At 42.5% G+C, this 17815-nt stretch overlaps 1 protein-coding gene across 2 annotated transcripts; it reads left to right on the top strand.

Annotated features, from left to right (window-relative positions):
• Positions 1–954: 954 nt before the first annotated feature.
• On the top strand, positions 955–16224 carry LOC308473563 (fibrinogen-like protein 1). Of its 2 annotated transcripts, XM_080999303.1 has the most exons (10): positions 955–1093; positions 1711–1839; positions 5594–5640; positions 7297–7389; positions 9456–9666; positions 9833–9992; positions 10966–11063; positions 11545–11633; positions 12548–12738; positions 14666–16224. In XM_080999303.1, the coding sequence occupies exons 4-10, from the start codon at positions 7306–7308 to the stop codon at positions 14844–14846; spliced, it is 1014 nt and encodes a 337-aa protein (XP_080855429.1). In that variant the 5' UTR covers positions 955–1093; positions 1711–1839; positions 5594–5640; positions 7297–7305; the 3' UTR covers positions 14847–16224. The 2 variants fall into 2 exon arrangements, with proteins under 2 accessions (XP_080855429.1, XP_080855428.1); XM_080999302.1 differs by lacking the exon at positions 5594–5640.
• Positions 16225–17815: the final 1591 nt, after the last annotated feature.

Raw genomic sequence — 17815 nt, 5'->3', positions numbered from 1 at the left:
AGTTTTTTTAAAATTTTATTATTAAAATAATTCAACATTAATACATACATGTTATGAATATACAAACATACATTTCATACAATCCTTAAAAATATTCATACATGCCCCCACTCAGTCCCACAGATACTTCGTTTTCCCATCACCATCCCTCACCCCTCACCCCACCCTTGTGTTAGACTTCCAAACTACTCAATTGCAATTTCTTTCCACTTCTATTACTTTCTTTCACATACTTTTAAACCAATTTTCTGCTTCTTTTTTCTGTTACACATTGTTATCCATCTTATTTAGTATTTCAGTATTTCTAACGGAACTTGTTTATTCTAATAGGAGTTCTGATTTTTCAGTATAATTTTGCAGGTATCCTTTAAACACCTTCCAGTCCTTGTCTATCTTCTCTTTTGAGATCCTTCCAATTTCTCCCATTGTTTTGGATATATTATAATACTCCAATAATTTGGCAAGCCAGTCTGTTTTTGTCGCTATAATACCACTTTTTCAATTTTTCGCAATCAATAGCCTTGCGGCTACTGTTGCGTATAAATATAATGTCTTCTTCCTTTAGATTTCCTGGTACTATTCCCAATAGAAAACCTTCTGTTGTTTTCCTAAATGAATATCTGAACATTTTTTTCATTTCATTGTATATTGTTTCCCAAAATTGTTTGATGTTTAAACAATTCCACCATATATGTGTCATAGTACCTTTTTCAGTTTTGCAACGTTGCAACTCTCTGTCATTTTCACAGTAAGGGTTCTCTCAAGAAATCTGTTCCTCTGTGCCATATCAGTATTTTAAATTGCTTTTTTGTTGTCGTCATCAAAGAAATAATCTTCCTTCCTAACATTTCAACTCAAGGATTCAGAAAATAAGAGTGGTTTGGATTCTTAAAGTACTTTACAGTCAGCAGAGGGAGCTCCAAGTGTTCATTTGTAGATCTTTCAAGACATTTGGGGTTGTTTTTTTAGGGATAGATTTTTCTGCAGTTACATTTTTAAAGTTGCCATCTCTACTGAGGCTTAGAAAGCAAAATTCTTGTCATGCAGACCAAGACTCTCGGGTGCTTTGATGCATCCGACTATAACAAATGAGGTAAGTTTATATTTTTCACTTACAGCCTTCTGCTGCATTTTATACACACACACACCCCTGCAACAATTCAGTGTTAGTTTTAGCTCTTTAATGATTGCATTCTTTAGACCTTAATGGAAGTGATGGGGGAAACACAAACCTGTACATTAAACAAGCTTTCCTGAATTTTTTTCCTGAATTTTTGTTGTTGTCACTACAGTGGTACCTCGGGTTAAGTACTTAATTCGTTCTTGAGGTCCGTTCTTAACCTGAAACTGTTCTTAACCTGAAGCACCACTTTAGCTAATGGGGTCTCCTGCTGCTGCCGCGCCACCGGAGCACAATTTCTGTTCTCATCCTGCAGCAAAGTTCTTAACCCGAGGTACTATTTCTGGGTTAGCAGAGTCTGTAACCTGAAGCATATGTAACCTGAGGTACCACTGTATTAGGAAACCGGGGTGCAAGTTCTCCTAAAACTGCTAGCTCGTTTGCAAAGCTAAGTATGGCCTGGTCCGGTTTCAAGTTGGATGGGGTACTGTGTGTTGAAGTTCCAGCATTGCAGGGGGTTTGACTAGATGACCCTTGGGGTCCCCTTCCAACTCTACAATTCTCTGATTCAACATGTATCCCTCTTGCAGCTATCCCTGAGGACCAAACTATACAGTCGGCAGCAGACCCAGCTCTGGCAGCTCTTGATTTCTACTGAAGAGAGCTAAAGCAGTGACTGGCGAGAAGGACGTAATCTGTAGCAGAGAAGCAACAGACAGGTATTTTACCTTTCCATCATCTGTTAATTCTCCCATTGCAGCCCCCTCCCTCCCACAACTTTCTTCCCAGCCAAGGTTTGTTGCCTTAAATCTTGTTAAGCTTCACGTAGAAGTCAAACACTTGTTAAATGTGGCTCCCTCTATTAGGGTCCTGCACTGACATTATTTATGAGCCCCTTCAGACGAGTAGGTTTCTCCCCCCCCCCCCGACATATTTTTGGAACATGAAATTGACACTATGTTAGTGATTTAGTGGTGGATTTATACAGAAGCAACCATGCACCATTCTGCTTTATTCATTGTTCTGTGACGCTTCCCCTGTGCTTTCCCATTCTTCCTATAGTGCAGGGGTAGGCAAACTAAGGTCCAGGGGCTGGATGCGGCCCAATTGCCTTCTAAATCCAGCCCGCGGACAGTCCAGGAATCAGCGTGTTTTTACAGAAGTAGAATGTGTCCTTTTATTTAAAATGCATCTCTGGGTTATTTGTGGGGCATAGGAGTTCGTTCATTCGCGCCCCACCCCCCCAAAATATATAGTCCGGCCCACCACATGGTCTGAGGGATGGTGGACCGGCCCACAGCTGAAAAAAGGTTGCTATAGTGCAACAAAAGCATGTGTGGTGTAGATTCAGGTAGATAGTCTGATGCAGTCGAAATATATATATAAATTTTTAAAATGCCCAGTAGCACCTTAGAGACCAACTAGGTTTGTTCTTGGTATAAGCTTTCGTGTGCATGCGTACTTCTTCAGATACACTGAAACAGAAGTCACCAGACCCTTATATAAGAGGGTGTGGGGTGTGTGGAATATCTATGGCACGAAAAGTTACAGGATTTCTGCAGGAAGCTATGGGACGTGTACCAATGAGGAATGGAGCTGTGTTGCTAGACCAATGGTTTGCAAGCACAAGCAGTATTAAAAGCAGACCATCACAACAAGTCCTCATGAATGCACAACAAAAAGGACATCTGGAGGGGCGAGTGCTTTATTTATTTAAGGCAGGCATAGGGAAACTCGGCCCTCCAGATGTTTTTGGACTACAACTCCCATCATCCCTAGGTAACAGGACTAGTGATCAGGGATGATGGGAGTTGTAGTCCAAAAACATCTGGAGGGCTGAATATGCCTATGCCTGATTTAGGGCGTTTATGCCCTTCCCCTTTAGCAAAAAAGGGCTCTCAGAGCAAATTACAAACATCCCTGCCCTTACAATGGGAGGGAGGAAGAAAAAGACACAAAACGCTCTTGCACCAGAGCCCTTTCGAGATCTGTACTTTGAGAAATCGTCTTCGCTGCTTTGAGAATTTGCTTCTGTCAGGAGGTGAGGCAAATGTCTCCCCTGTATCCTATTAGGGCATGGAGAAAATCCGCTTTTCATCTCAGCATTAAGCAATATGGCAATGACTAATGAGGTGCTGGAGGAGACTCTTGAGAGTCCCATGGACTGCAAGAAGATCAAACCTCTCCATTCTGAAGGAAATCAGCCCTGAGTGCTCACTGGAAGGACAGATCCTGAAGCTGAGACTCCAGTACTTTGGCCACCTCATGAGAAGAGAAGACTCCCTGGAAAAGACCCTGATGTTGGGAAAGATGGAGGGCACAAGGAGAAGGGGATGACAGAGGACGAGATGGTGGGACAGTGTTCTCGAAGCTACCAGCATGAGTTTGACCAAACTGCAGGAGGCAGTGGAAGACAGGAGTGCCTGGCGTGCTCTGGTCCATGGGGTCACGAAGAGTCAGACGCGACTAAACGACTAAACAACAAGTTATGGTGCTGGTGCTGGAGGAGACTCTTGAGAGTCCTATGGACTGCAAGAAGATCAAACTTATCCATTCTTAAGGAAATCAGCCCTGAGTGCTCACTAGAAGGACAGATCCTGAAGCTGAGGCTCCAGTACTTTGGCCACATCAGGAGAAGAGAAGACTCCCTGGAAAAGACCCTGATGTTGGGAAAGATGGAGGGCACAAGGAGAAGGGGACGACAGAGGACGAGATGGTTGGACAGTGTTCTCGAAGCTACCAGCATGAGTTTGACCAAACTGCGGGAGGCACTGGAAGACAGGAGTGCCTGGCGTGCTCTGGTCCATGGGGTCACGAAGAGTCGGACATGAGTAAACGACTAAACAACAACAATGAGGTGCTTGGAGTCTTAAGTCCATATCTAGGGTTGCCAACTTTTTTGCTGCTGGGCTTCTCTCTGTGCCCTTTTTGTGTGCCAAGCAGGAATTCAACAGAGGTTAGGCTTCTCATTGCCCGTGATAGGAAAGGGTGCTAGGTTTCTGCCTGTACATTTAGCTGCTAGAGGCAAGGAAGCTATGCCAGTGAAAGAAGCGGCAATCTAGCTTTCCCAAATGGTAGGGAAAGTGGTTTTTGAGCTCCCTCTCAAGGATATAAAAAGGTGGGGTTCCCCTTAGATGGCCAGCAGAGGGGTGTGGCTTATGCCCCCCAATATTTATTTGTGAGTCTCAAGTCAGTTTACATAAAAACAACAAAAAGTAGCTTTAAAAACAGGAGGGAAAAATGACTAAACTAAATATAAGTTTAAGAAACAATACGGAATAAACACTGGAGGCAGAGACATTTTCACCCAGATGGAAAAGCTTGTTTTAAAAAAGCCTTTAAATTGTTTCTGAAAAAGTACAAATAGTAGTTGTCTCTCAACAGAGGTGCTGTTTCACAATATAGATAGGTCTGTACGTGTACATGCTTTTTGCCACTGATGTTTTAGCTATCTAATTGTGGCCGAAAAACAGCCACGTTGAATACCAGACCTGCTTCGTGTCAAGAGGAATATTTTTTCCACACTGAACTCGACCTTGATTCTGTAATATTTATTAAAAACATTTGTCAGGTGATAAAAGGAAATAACCAGGAATTACTGTCAGGCCTTACCAAAAGTCAGGTGCCTGGCAGTCAGATTCCGGGAGTCGGAGGAACTGGCTATCAGTCTAAGAGGACCAGAAGTGAGTGTGTGGTCCAAAATACCCAAGGTTCAAGATCCAAGGCGGAAGTAAACATGAGGGAGGGAGGATGAAATATAATCTGAGTCGAGAGTGGATTTCATGCTCTTTATTCAGCTCATAGTGGTGAGGAGGAATGGAAGTTCCCCCAGAATGTCTGCCTTATACACCGTACATTATTTACACAATGGGCCCCACATGGTTGGCTAATTCCGGGATTCTCCTGAAGGCCAATCAGGTTGCGGATTCCCTTCCACCTGGAGCTGGATTGGGTGGCTCCTGTGGACCAATCAGACTGCTGCATTCTGAATCCTATTGTTCTAGGACCAATCGGACTGCTGCATTCTGAATCCTATTGTTCTAGGACCAATCAGACTGCTGCCTTTTGGATCCTATTCCACTCAGTACATAACAAAGGTGTTAGAGTAAGAATACTGGGGTCTCTAGTTTGATATCTTCCGCATGCATCCATCAGAATTACTTAATCTAGGACTCTGGTTTAAGTCAATCAGGATGCTCCATATCTAAAACATCTGTGATAATTGTTTACAAAGGAAGATTATATGTTCTCCCTAGACACCTTGCGTTATTGCCAAACTCCTCCAATCTCTAAATTAAGATATATTCCCTAAATCCAAATTGGTTTAATTTACATCTTGCTTGATTTCCTTTTTATGTTATTTTAATTCATTGAAAACTACCATCTGATGTTTTGTTCTTAAACTCATACCAGATAGCAGGCTACTCCTTGCATATTTTACTATTTCCAACCTTCTAGACCTATTTTTTTTAGCGGAATCCAGAGAAGAGTGTCCTTTTAACTTCACACTCGGTTCTGAGGTCAGTGAAATTGCTGTTTTTCTTAAGCTTTTAACCCCCTGAGCTGATGAGGCATGGGTGTAGCCAGGATTTTTGTAAGCGGGGAGGGACAGCCAAAGTTGTTGAGCTTTGGGGGGGGGCAGACTTCGGGGGGGGAGAGAATCTCAGTTAATTGAGTACTTTAAATGCTTTTTTCTAATTTTTGTTGATCTTGGGGAGCGGCAACTGCCAGGCTGCCCCCCCCCCAGGTATGCCCATGTGACTAGGACTTTTGATTAAAACTTTTTAATGGGGGGGGGGCATATTTTATTAACCCACATTGCAGCCAGAGGAATGAGTGTGAATGCTAGAAGTTGTGTCCTGAACTAATACAAATTAGCCGTTATTATAAAATAGTTGGGAAGGAACTAGCAATAGACTGAGGCTTGCCTATTCCTAGAAGAGGGAGAGTATTTGGCCGATGCTCAGTCCAGGGTTTCCAGAATCTCAGGGGCCCTTTCAAAAAGAACAAAATGTTCTTAGTTTGTTGTGACAACTGTGTTTTTTTCTTTACAACAGAAAGAACTTCCTTCATTCTCTCCTTGTTGCCTTCACTTTCACCTCCGTCCTTGTAGGGCTAGTTCCCACTTTACTTTTGCTGTACACCTAAAAATGTAGTGTGCATAGGACGCACACATTTGCAATCAAGTGTTAGATACCGTATTTTTCGCTCTATAGGACGCACCAGACCACAAGACACACCTAATTTTTGGAGGAGGAAAACAAGAAAAAACATATTCTGAATCTCAGAAGCCAGAAGAGCAAGAGGGATCGCTGCGCAGTGAAAGCAGCAATCCCTCTTGCTGTTCTGGCTTCTAGGATAGCTGTGCAGCCTGCATTCGCTCCATAAGATGCACACACATATCCCCTTACTTTTTAGGAGGAAAAAAGTGAGTCTTATGGAGCAAAAAATACGGTACTTAGAATTTGCAGCCTAAGTGAATTAAGTCTAAACAGAAGCAGGTCATATTGAATTCAATTGGGCTTAGTAGGGATGCAATTATTTGTTAATTTTGGTTTCTCAGGGGTTTGTTTTTTTTTTGGCAGTCTTAAATTAAACTTTCCACATTTTGCAGCCGTTTACTTTTTTAAACAAAGAAAAATCCTCGTGAAAACCATTTGCATTTTTGTCAGTTTTGAACAGTATACACTTTTTACTTAACATACTCCTTTTTGCAAGCAATTTCCCATAATATAATGCATTTCTTAACTGTTATTTTCATTAATACCTCTATTATACCTGTTTTTTGTAAACATTGCTTTGGGAATTCCAACACAAAATTTGGGTAGGTGTGCATTTTGAAGGATAGCTGTGTTTCAGTTCACATATTGCTTCAGAAAAAAAGTATACAGTGGTACCTCAGGTTAGATACGCTTCAGGTTACAGACTCCACTAACCCAGAAATAGTACCTCGGGTTAAGAACTTTGCTTCAGGATGAGAACAGAAATTGCACTGCGGCAGCAGGCGGCCCCATTAGCTAAAGTGGTGCTTCAGGTTAAGAACAGTTTCAGGTTAAGAACGGACATCTGGAACGAATTAAGTACTTAAGCCGAGGTACCACTGTAATGGCAATAGGGAAGGAATAGACGACACATGATTGTCATAGCATAAAACAAGATGCCATTTTCCCCTCCAGCTCTATAAAATGAATGCGATGATGATTCGTTGGCTGCTGCTGCTGCTGCTGCTACTCCTGAAACCCTTTTGTTCTGCTGCACCTCGGCTTCTGGTATGTTTATTTTTTTACTTATTAGAATGTTGATATTGCACCTTCCAGGACAAAATCCATTGCAAGGCAGCATCCAGAAAAAGTCGTACAAAACTTGTCGGCTCAACACTTTTAAAATCTACAAAGGAGTGGTAAAACACAGCAGCGAACGAAGATAAGGCCAAAATCAAAGCAAATCCTAAATAAACACTGTGAACTTGCCACTCTTCACGACAACATTTACAGCCGTTGGGTTCATATCTTTCTTTTTCTGGCTCTGGCTAGTTCACCAGCTACAGCCACTCCTGGACGTGAATAGCCTGGCCACAGTTATCCACACCTGTGTTAACCTCATGACTGCAGTACGGCAATGCTAGCTGTGCAGGGATACCCTTGAAGACAGTGTAGAAGCTGCAGGTGGTGTAAAATACAGCTGCCAGGCTTTTAATTTAATTTTATTTATTTTTTAAATGATATTTATTAAAGTTTCAAAAAATACAAAAAGTACAGAATACAGAAAGAAAAAGAATAAAGTTTTTTAAAATATAACCAAAAAAGTAAAAAATAAAAAGAAACATACCAAATAAAACAGTTAAAAAGACATTAATTTTCCATAACCTATCTTCCCTATACTTATTTCCCCAGACCTCCTCATACCTCCCTTTTTTGTATTCCAGTTCAGTTTGTTAGTTCAGCAAATCCTTACCATTAAGCTTTTACCCAGTTGCAAACCTTTTTTCATGTCTCTTAAGGCATTACAGCTAAAAACCTCTTAGTTTCTATCCAACATCCTTCTAAGATTCCTTAATTTTACAATATTTCTGTAAATAGTCTTTAAATTTCTTCCAGTCTTCTTTCACCGACTCTTCTCTCTGGTCTCGGATTCTGCCAGTCATTTCCGCCAGTTCCATGTAGTCGATCACCTTCATCTGCCATTCTTCCAGAGTGGGTAGATCTTGTGTCTCAGGCTTTTAATTTTAAGGCAGGATCGTATATGGCAGATCCTTGGAGAGTCACACTGGCTGCCTGTTTGTTCAAGGTGTTGCTACTGGTATAAACCCAGCACCCTGGACCCTGCGTTGTGCAGTGAAATTTGGACTGCAAACTTTCTCCCTATAAGGAGGACAACCCTGAGAAATCTCCCCCACCACGACCACCCTGAGAAATATACGGGGAAAACTATAGAACACAACAAGCAGGGGCAGATTTAGGTTTGATGAGGCCCTAAGCTACTGAAGGTAACGGGGCCCTTTTTATGTCCAGCTGTCCTTTGTCAACAACAAATTGTCACTGTTTTTTGTGTTGAATATATGCCATATGGTAATTTATGGACCTAATAGGTATATAAAGCCATTTGCACATGTTGCCATGTAACCAGTCCATGCAGAATGTAGGCACCCTATATATAGAAATGAGCAAACGAATGATATTTTAGGGAGCAGGCTAGCAGGTGGGGCCCATGACTTACATCATAGGCGCCTACAGAACACAAAACACTGTTCCTGTATGTAGGTTTTATTTGTTTTGTTTTTTATATTTTTGAAATATACATCGCTTTTTCCCCTTTAAATTTTTTGGGGGCCCCCAAGAAAGTGGGGCCCTCAGCTATAACTTGTTTAGCTTATATGTAAATCCGGCACTGACAACAACCAATACCTTCCAACTCACCCTGACTGCAGTTGCATAAAAAGGTAAAGGTAAAGGGACCCCTGACCATTAGGTCCAATCGTGACCGGCTCTGGGGTTGCGGCGCTCATCTCGCTTTATTGGCCGAGGGAGCCGGCGTACAGCTTCCGGGTCATGTGGCCAGCATGACTAAGCCGCTTCTGGCAAACCAGAGCAGCGCACGGAAACGCTGTTTACCTTCCCGCCGGAGCGGTACCTATTTATCTACTTGCACTTTGACGTGCTTTCAAACTGCTAGGTTGGCAGCAGCAGGGACCGGTCAACAGGAGCTCACCCTGTTGCGGGGATTTGAACCGCCGACCTTCTGATCAGCAAGTCCTAGGCTCTGTGGTTTAACCCACAGCGCCACCCGCGTCCTGCAGTTGCATAAAAGGGAATGGCAATTTCCTTCTCACTTTCAGGAAAGGGATGACTGCCTGGTAGAAAACGGCAAACTACAGCAGAAGCTAAAAACACTCCAAGATTTATCCCAGCTATATGCACTGCAGCTGAAAGACCTCCTGGGGAACAACTACCACAGACAAAAGAGCAAGGTTTTCTCTGCCATGAGGACCACACAGCTGGACATGCTTTTGCCCTTGACGAGTGGAAGTCTCTTAGTCTATAACCAAGGTAGATAAAATTTGTGGCAAGGTCTGTTCTTCTGAAAGGCTTGCGTGTTTTCTTTAATCTTTGAGATAGACATGCTCTTTATGGCCAGTCCCCTTCTCGCGTTTGCATGTTTTCAGTCCTAAATTTGTTGCCATCCTACCTCTCCATCTTGCATTGCTTTGCTTAGATTGTGCAATGGTATTTAACAGCGGAAAGACGGAGAGTGGATACTACCGAATTAAGCCTAGAGCAGACAGAGAACCTTTCCTTGCCTTCTGTGACATGTCAGACGGAGGAGGGTGGACTGTGATCCAACGGCGCAGAAACGGAAAAGAGAATTTCTACAGGTGCGTCGCTGAGTGCAGTTAACAGCACACATAATGGTTTCCTTTTTTAATAATTTTTATTAAATTTTCTGTTTTACAATTTAAAATACTCATTTAAACATCCTTAAAATTTCACTGACTTCCCTTCTTCTCTTTCCATGGTACATTTTGCATATCATAAATCCCTGCATATTTTACAAAAACTAAACCATTCAGTATTCCATTATTGCATCCATCAAAATTTATTTACACGGTTGAATTTATCTTAAAGCTGCCAACATTTTCAGGTCACACAGTTGTTTCCCATATATTCCAATCTATGTTCTTCTTGTTCTCTTATTTTATGTTAAGTCTGCAAGCTGGGTGTATTCTGTCAACCTAAATTGCCATTCTTCTTTGGTTGGGACCTCGCTCATTTTCCATTTTGGGGCTAACAAAACACGGGCCACAGTAGTAGCATACATAAATAACATTTTTTTTACACCTGGGAATTTCAGTCTGAATTACCCCCAACAAAAAGGACTATGTGGTGTTTTTTTGGAAAAGTACTTTTAAACATTTTTTTCAATTTATTGTGGATTATTTCCCAATACTCTTTTACCCTTTTACAAGTTCACCACATGTGAAAGAACGTTCCATCCACCTCTTTGCATTTCCAGCACTTATCTGTCACGTAACGGTTTCCTTATTGCTGAGAATAGGGGAGACCATGACCTACAAAATTGGATGGTGCGCCATGTTAGGTCATACAGGCAGTGTCATACAGTTAGGTCATACAGGAAGTAACAACTTCATGGTGAGTGCCAGCACCTATTTTTCTAGCAAAAAAAGCACTGCATACAGGTATGTACAAATGTTTTGAGTTGAACCAAAGTCAATTTGTTGCCTCTTAATGCCTTGTAACACTTTGGAAAAGCACATTAGATAGCCAACCTGGAACCCTTCCAGATACAGCTGAATAGCCAACCATGACGTGTGTCTCTCCTCCTTGCAGAAATTGGGATGATTACAAAGAAGGGTTTGGACAGTTTCAGAGCAAGGGTGATGAGTATTGGCTGGGTAATGATAAAATACATGATCTACTACTTGAAGGTAAGGATCCTCGTTCTGTCTAGATGAATCTTTATGAAGTAATTTTAACCCCCTAATAAGCTAACTTCCCCTACCAGCCACTGAAGAGAGGAAGATCTTCCAATCTCTTCACTGCTTTCTTCCATCTTGATAGAGCCCAAAATATTGCATTTGAGCTAGATGTGATGCTAGAGGTATGTTTAGTGTCTCTTGTTGGCTTTAAAACAAACAAAACAAAAAAGTTTTAGTGCAGCCATGTGGGCTCCAATTTTATTTTGAAGCATGGGATGGGGCAAGAGGGGTTCTTAACGCCTTCTCCTTGGACTGTTTTCCTGATTACGGTGCACCCAACACACGTACACTGTTTTTCTCTCTGCATATAATTTGGTTACAGTGATTTGACATGCGTATAGTCTGAAGGCACCAATAAACCCTTGCATTTCATTTGCAATACTGTGTGTTGGACCCAAGGGAGTTCATCATGACACTGTTTATGTTGCAGGAGAAAAATCATTGAAAATTGACCTGATGGACTGGAATGGGAAGAGACGATACGCAATTTATGATAATTTCCAGATCAAGAATGAGAGTGTGAGTCACTGGAGCATAAAATACATTTATCATGTGGACAGTAAGCCCACAACTTATGTGGGTTTTACAATCTAGGGATCAAACCTAAAGCCAAAATTGCATATAGTCAAAACATATTGGGTTCAATGGCTGGTGGGATTGCCAGAGTCTTTTTTCCCCAGTATGCCTGGCCCCTTTCCGCCCCTTTTTGAAATTTATTTTATTTGTGAAGTGCGTAGAGCTAAATGCTCACAAATTAAATGCACGTAAGTTGTTGGCGAGCAGGATAGAGGCTGGGGGAGAATATGCACATTTAAGTTAAAGATCTTGTGGATATAAGAACCAGAAGATTTTAAGACAGCATCACTCAGTTTGGGCTGCAAATCAGGGAGCTTGTACACATATGAAAACTAAAAGCAAGAGTCTTATTTATTAAGTCAACATCTATCATGTGTCCCGTCCCCCATCCATCTATTGCATGTATTTACAAGTCTTCTGTTACCAGTCAACAAACATGATATCCAGCAACCACAATCTGTGCACAACTGGAAAAAAGGAAAATGTCGTGTGTGCAGAGCACGTAACACCCGAAAATTAATCCAGCCACATATGATATGCATTACACCATGATGTGCATTATATCATGAAGGCATTAACTGTGTAAAAGTTGTGCAGAAAACATCTGCCCATTTTAGAGATGGGAACGTTAACACTTAAGAAATTAGAGGTGTAAAAAGGTTGTTTGTTTAAAAAGAAAAGCTGGAGCGATTATAACGCAGTCGCCTCTTTTTCTCCGAATCCCAGATGGAGGGGACAAACAACAGATAAGTTCTTTGAGACTTTCATGATGAAAAGATGAACAATTCTGCTGACTGGCAGTTTGGGTTAACTGGCTACCTATACCTGACACCTAATAACATTTGTTTCTGCGGCAGAATAATTACCAGATGGGCTTTGGCACCTTTTCTGGGACTGCTGGGGATGCTTTGTCCGGAGGGAGCAACTTTGAGAGCCAGTGGTCTGCGTCGCTCAATGGGATGCCGTTCTCAGCTCCTGACAGGGACAATGACAGGTTCCTAACAGGGAGCTGTGCAGAAGAGAACAAATGTGGCTGGTGGTTTAACAGGTGAGTTGAGGGATGACTTAACTAGCCCTGAAAACCCAAATGAAGACCTGCCACATCTAAGCAGTTCTTCCTCTCTTGTGCATCTGCTCTGGATCTCCTCGGTCTGTCAGAGTCAAAGATAAATATGTGTATTACTAATTCTGGCAAGCCAGTACTGAGTTATATCAGGTTCAAATTGCCAACTCAGCTATGAAATCATCCCTTTTCAGCCTAACCTAACTCACAGGGTTGTTTGTGAGAGTGTAATAGGTGGGGAAGACCCATGTATACCAACTTGAGCTTCCAGGAGGAAAGGCAAAGAATAAATCCACACAAACCTTTACAGATGTCAACATCTTTAGAAAAAACGACTGCTACTTAAAGGGATGCAAGTGTCAACAAATGTTATTCATGTACATGAGAATTACACTTTCATCCAGTGCTTTTCTTCTAAAAAAATATTTAGGGGCACTCTCATTTTCCTACTTATATTGAAATACTGCCCCTCAACGAGGCCAAACTTAGATTCACAAAAGGTTTAGGGGTGTGCGTACCCTCAGGAAAAAAAGCACTGCTTTCACCCTTCATTCAAACGGGGTGTGTGTGTGTGTGTGTGTGAACATGGCATTTGCTTCTCCTCCACTGAGCTGAGCAGTGCTCCAGGTTACTTTTCCACCTTGCCCTCACCCAACTTTTTAGACTTTTAAATCACAGAATTGCAGATTTGTAGAGTTCGAAGGGACCATGAGTGCTATCCAGTTCAACTCCCGGCAATGCATGAATCTCATGGGAAATGCAGCATGCTTTAACTAAATATCAATTAATAAACAGATACAGCAATTGCCATCAGTCTGTGACTTCCGCTTTGAACTTTTCACTATTTCCCCTGCCAACTTGAACATAGATGTTTCTCTTAACTGGTAGAATGCCAGTGTTGTATGGCGGTTAAGAGTGTTGGGCTAGAACCAGGGAGGTCAGGATTAAAATCCCCACTCACTCAGCCATGAAGACCATGGGATGACCTTGGACCAGTCACCATCTCTCAAACGTAATTTACCGTATTTTTCGCTCTATAAGACTTACCCGACCATAAGACGCACCTAGTTTTAGAGGAGGAGAACAAGAAAAAAATATTCTCTCCCTCTCTGCTTAGCGCCTCTCCAGCAAAGTGGGAGGAGAAATGGAAGGGGCTCTGGAAATGGAGAGGGAAAGCTGTGCAGCGCCTCTCCAGTGAAGCAAAGCCAGGAGACCAAGAGGGATCGGTGCACACCGATCCCTCTTGCTTTCCTGGCTTCAGCGAAAGCAACGCAAAGCCTCCGGCGCACAGGAGGAGGAGCGCTCAGGAGGCTTTGGGCGGCTATCCCTGAAGCCAGGAGAACAAGAGGGATGGGTGCGCACGGATCCCTCTTGCTCTCTTGGCTTCAGTGAAAGCTGCGCAGCCTGCATTCGCTCCGTAAGACGCACACACACTTCCCCTTACTTTTTAGGAGGGGAAAAGTGCGTCTTATAGAGCGAAAAATACGGTACCTTACAAAGCTGGTGTGAGGACAAAATGGAGATGGGAGACCATGTGTGCTGCTTTCAGATCCTTTGAGGAAAGGAGGCATATACACAAAATGATCAAAATAAATGGGAAGAGCATTTGGTCAAGAAAATGCAAGCAGAGCCAGCACAAATATAAAAACAAAGCACATTTTATATAGTTCTTACAATGGGAGGAAATTGTGGGTTTTACATAAGAGGACAAGTTGAGTGGGGACTTCTAACATGTCAACGAAGTATTTAAAGTACATCATAAATTTAACTGGGTCTTAGCTTAGAAGAGCAGAAGGTATTATCTTAATTTCAGATTTCCATAATAAAGTCTTGTTAGCTTTATGCATTGGGGCCATTCTCTTGCACTTGATTAACAGCCTCTCCTCCCCCCCCCCCTTTCCACTTCCGCAAGATGCCATGCAGCAAATCTCAACGGGCAATATCACAGAAATGGGAAATACTCTGGCCCCTTGGACAACGGAGTGGTTTGGTCAACATGGCGGGGGCTGTGGTATTCCCTGAAACACACATCCATGAAAATCAGACCTACGTCCTTTGTGGATGGAGAGAGTGGAGATGGAGAAGCCGACTAACACGCCCCAACTATGCACCTGAGGAAAAGAAAAATATGACGGATCTGAGGGGTTTATATATACTGTCTTCAGCCTAAGTCAGCTTATTCACAACAATAACCAGGCAGAGGGCCTTCTCGGTAGTGGCACCTTCCCTGTCGAACACCTTCCCTTCAGATGTCAAAGAAATAAACAACTATCTGACTTTTAGAAGACATCTGAAGGCAGCCCTGTTTAGGGAAAATTTTAATGTTTGATGTTTTGTCGTGTTTTTACTATTTTGCTGGGGGCTGTCCAGAGTGGCTGGGGAAACCCAGCCAGATGGGTGGGATATAAATAATAAAATTATTATTGTTGTTATAACAAGTGACAGGAGCTGGAACTGGGCCACTTCTGCTGTTCTTCCAGGAAATAAGCCGTGCTCGAAGGTGTGGTTTTCATGTTACATTTCCCCATGTTTAGAAATAAATACAGACTGAGGTGGATTGCTGAGAGATGGGAGGTATGGGTCAATCTGGCCTAGGAAGGAAGGCTTCACTCCAGGAAAAAGGAGCCCTCTCACCTTGTTTTGAAAAGACTGGCAAGCAGGTGAGATGTCTAGGTAGGGAGCCTGTTAGGGAAAACAACTGGATTCTGCAAGCCCTTTCTTTTACTTTCCATATTCATGTTTTTTCCTCTGTAACTCAAAACATTTGCAATATTCTGATTTACTGCAAAGAGTGAACCATTTTGTGATACAAAACAGAAAAGGGGTAGGGGGATAAAAGTTCAAACTTGCAAGAACGTAAGTTAATTTTTTGTTCACTGTATAAAGCCCACCAGAATATTTCCAGTGTATGAGAGAAGCTGCAGTTTTGTTATAATGGTAAAACCTTGTTCTTGTGTTGGCAGTAACTAGGCATAGCCTAGCCTGCTATCCTTCTCTGATTATAGGAAGCACATCCTGTTCATCTATATTGTATTTGAGCCCACCTCTTAATTTGCCTTTTGTCTCCGATTTATTTCTCAAGGCGAAGGGAGGGGAGTGGTGAGCCTTGACTGAGCCTAATAAAGCAGAAGACTTGCTATACTCCACATTTTCACATATACTTCTTTTTTTAAAATTGAGTAAATGAAAACGTGCTTTTACAATTCTAATAAAAGCCTATGAGGCCACTGAGGGCTGAGTATAGTCTTGGGGCTAGCTGTCTCAGGCTTCTGCTAAAATGCAAAGACACAGCGAAAACAATTCCCAGTAAATGTGAAAGTGATTAATTGCTTTGCAGAAATTTTTGGATGAAATGAAGGTGGAAAGATGTCGCTGCAACAAAAGACAGCCTATCGCATACGATGCAACAAAAAACCCCCGCTGCTTTATTTCCATCCTTGTCTAAAATTTGTATTAAAGCGTTAAAACCTTTTTGCTTCCGTGTATATTGTTAGGGCTCTCAGAAGGGAAAAAGTTATAAGACAATCAGTCATTACGACGCAAGGTGCGAAAGCAAGCCCAAAATTGTAAACCGGGTAGAACTGATGGAGCGGTAGCTTCTTTGGGTATGGAAATGATTCACCTCCTTAGAACCATGTTTTTAAAGGCCATTATTCCCTGAAGCAGAAGATCACTTTGTTATTAGTCATGGAAATTATGACAGGCACCTGCAAGATCTGAAAGCCTATCAGACAGGTATAGCTGCCATGATGTAGTGCAGGGGTCAGCAAACTTTTTCAGCAGGGGGCCGGTCCACTGTCCCTCAGACCTTGTGGGGGGGCCAGACTATATTTTTTGGGGGGAAATGAACAAATTCCTATGCCCCACAAATAACCCAGAGATGCATTTTAAATAAAAGCACACATTCTACTCATGTAAAAACACCAGGAATGCCCCACAAATAACCCAGAGATGCATTTTACATAAAAGGACACATTCTACTCATGTAAAAACACGCTGATTCCCGACCATCCGCGGGCCGGATTTAGAAGGCGAATGGGCTGGATCTGGCCCCCAGGCCTTAGTTTGCCTACCCATGATATAGTGGTTTGTGTGGACCAGATCTCGCTAACCTCATGCCCTCCAGAAGTTTTGTAGTAATGGGAACTTAGGTAGGATGAGGGATGATCTAGGCAATGATAAACTAGATGAATCTATGGACTGCCTGGCAGCTTCCTAAAGAGAGTCAAGTCTCATCTGATGGGCTTCAGAATACTATGATGCAGGGATGTCACCTTGCCAATGCCATGCATAGACCCTTCTGTGATGATTAACATATGAGAGAGTGCTGGAGATGAAATACTTAAACAGGTTGCCCAGTCAGGACCCAGGGGGGTGGAGTCAGTGGGACTATAAAACCAGTTCTGGAATGAGTTTGTTGGGCGTTGTTGGTGGGTAGCTGGTTGGTTTAGTGGGTTGGCTGGTGGGGAAAGGCAGTTGGAGAAGCAGTTGGTAATAGAGAGACAGTTAGGGCAGTTGGTTCTTGAGTGTGGGGAGGTCGAAGAGACAGAGAGAGGAAAATAAGACTAAGAAAGTAAAGAGCAACAACGTTGGGAATGCCGTTAAAGTTTGTTTGTGTCTGAAATAAAATACACTCTTCTTTATTAATTGAGAACCTGACTAAGGCTGAAGTGATTTTACCAGGGAGGACCTGGTTGGTGGCAGCGGATTAGTGGTGTACAGGTCAATAGTCCGTGTGACAATCGTACGAACGCCACACCTTCCCAGTCAACTAACAAGGTCTGTGGACAAATGAGAGGATGGATTCACAAGACGGTAGCTGCTACAGTCATGAAGGAGGGGCTGGGTCAACTACTATTGGCAGCACAATTATTCTAGAAAAAGAGGTGCCGGAACTCACCATGAACACCTCCCTCGTTCTCTTAGAATGGCAATGGCACCCACCTGACAGGTGCAGGAACTGAGTTCTGGCAAGTTCCGGCTGGAAAAAAGCCCTGGCTACTGGTATTCTCACAAGTCAGTCCTGTGAACAGCTGTGTCAGGGAAAAGCAGCATGGAGAAT

The sequence above is a fragment of the Podarcis pityusensis genome (genome assembly GCF_964106645.2).
Source record: "Podarcis pityusensis genome assembly, chromosome: 3".
Taxonomy (NCBI): domain Eukaryota; kingdom Metazoa; phylum Chordata; class Lepidosauria; order Squamata; family Lacertidae; genus Podarcis; species Podarcis pityusensis.
This window is presented reverse-complemented; position numbering and strand designations above follow the sequence as displayed.

Coding starts and splice junctions, on each gene's coding strand:
- LOC308473563 (XM_080999302.1), top strand. CDS start 7,306: ATGAATGCGATGATGATTCGTTGGCTGCTGCTGCTGCTGCTGCTACTC. Junction 7,390..9,455: donor CTGCTGCACCTCGGCTTCTG/GTATGTTTATTT, acceptor TCTCACTTTCAG/GAAAGGGATGACTGCCTGGT. Junction 12,739..14,665: donor TGTGGCTGGTGGTTTAACAG/GTGAGTTGAGGG, acceptor CACTTCCGCAAG/ATGCCATGCAGCAAATCTCA.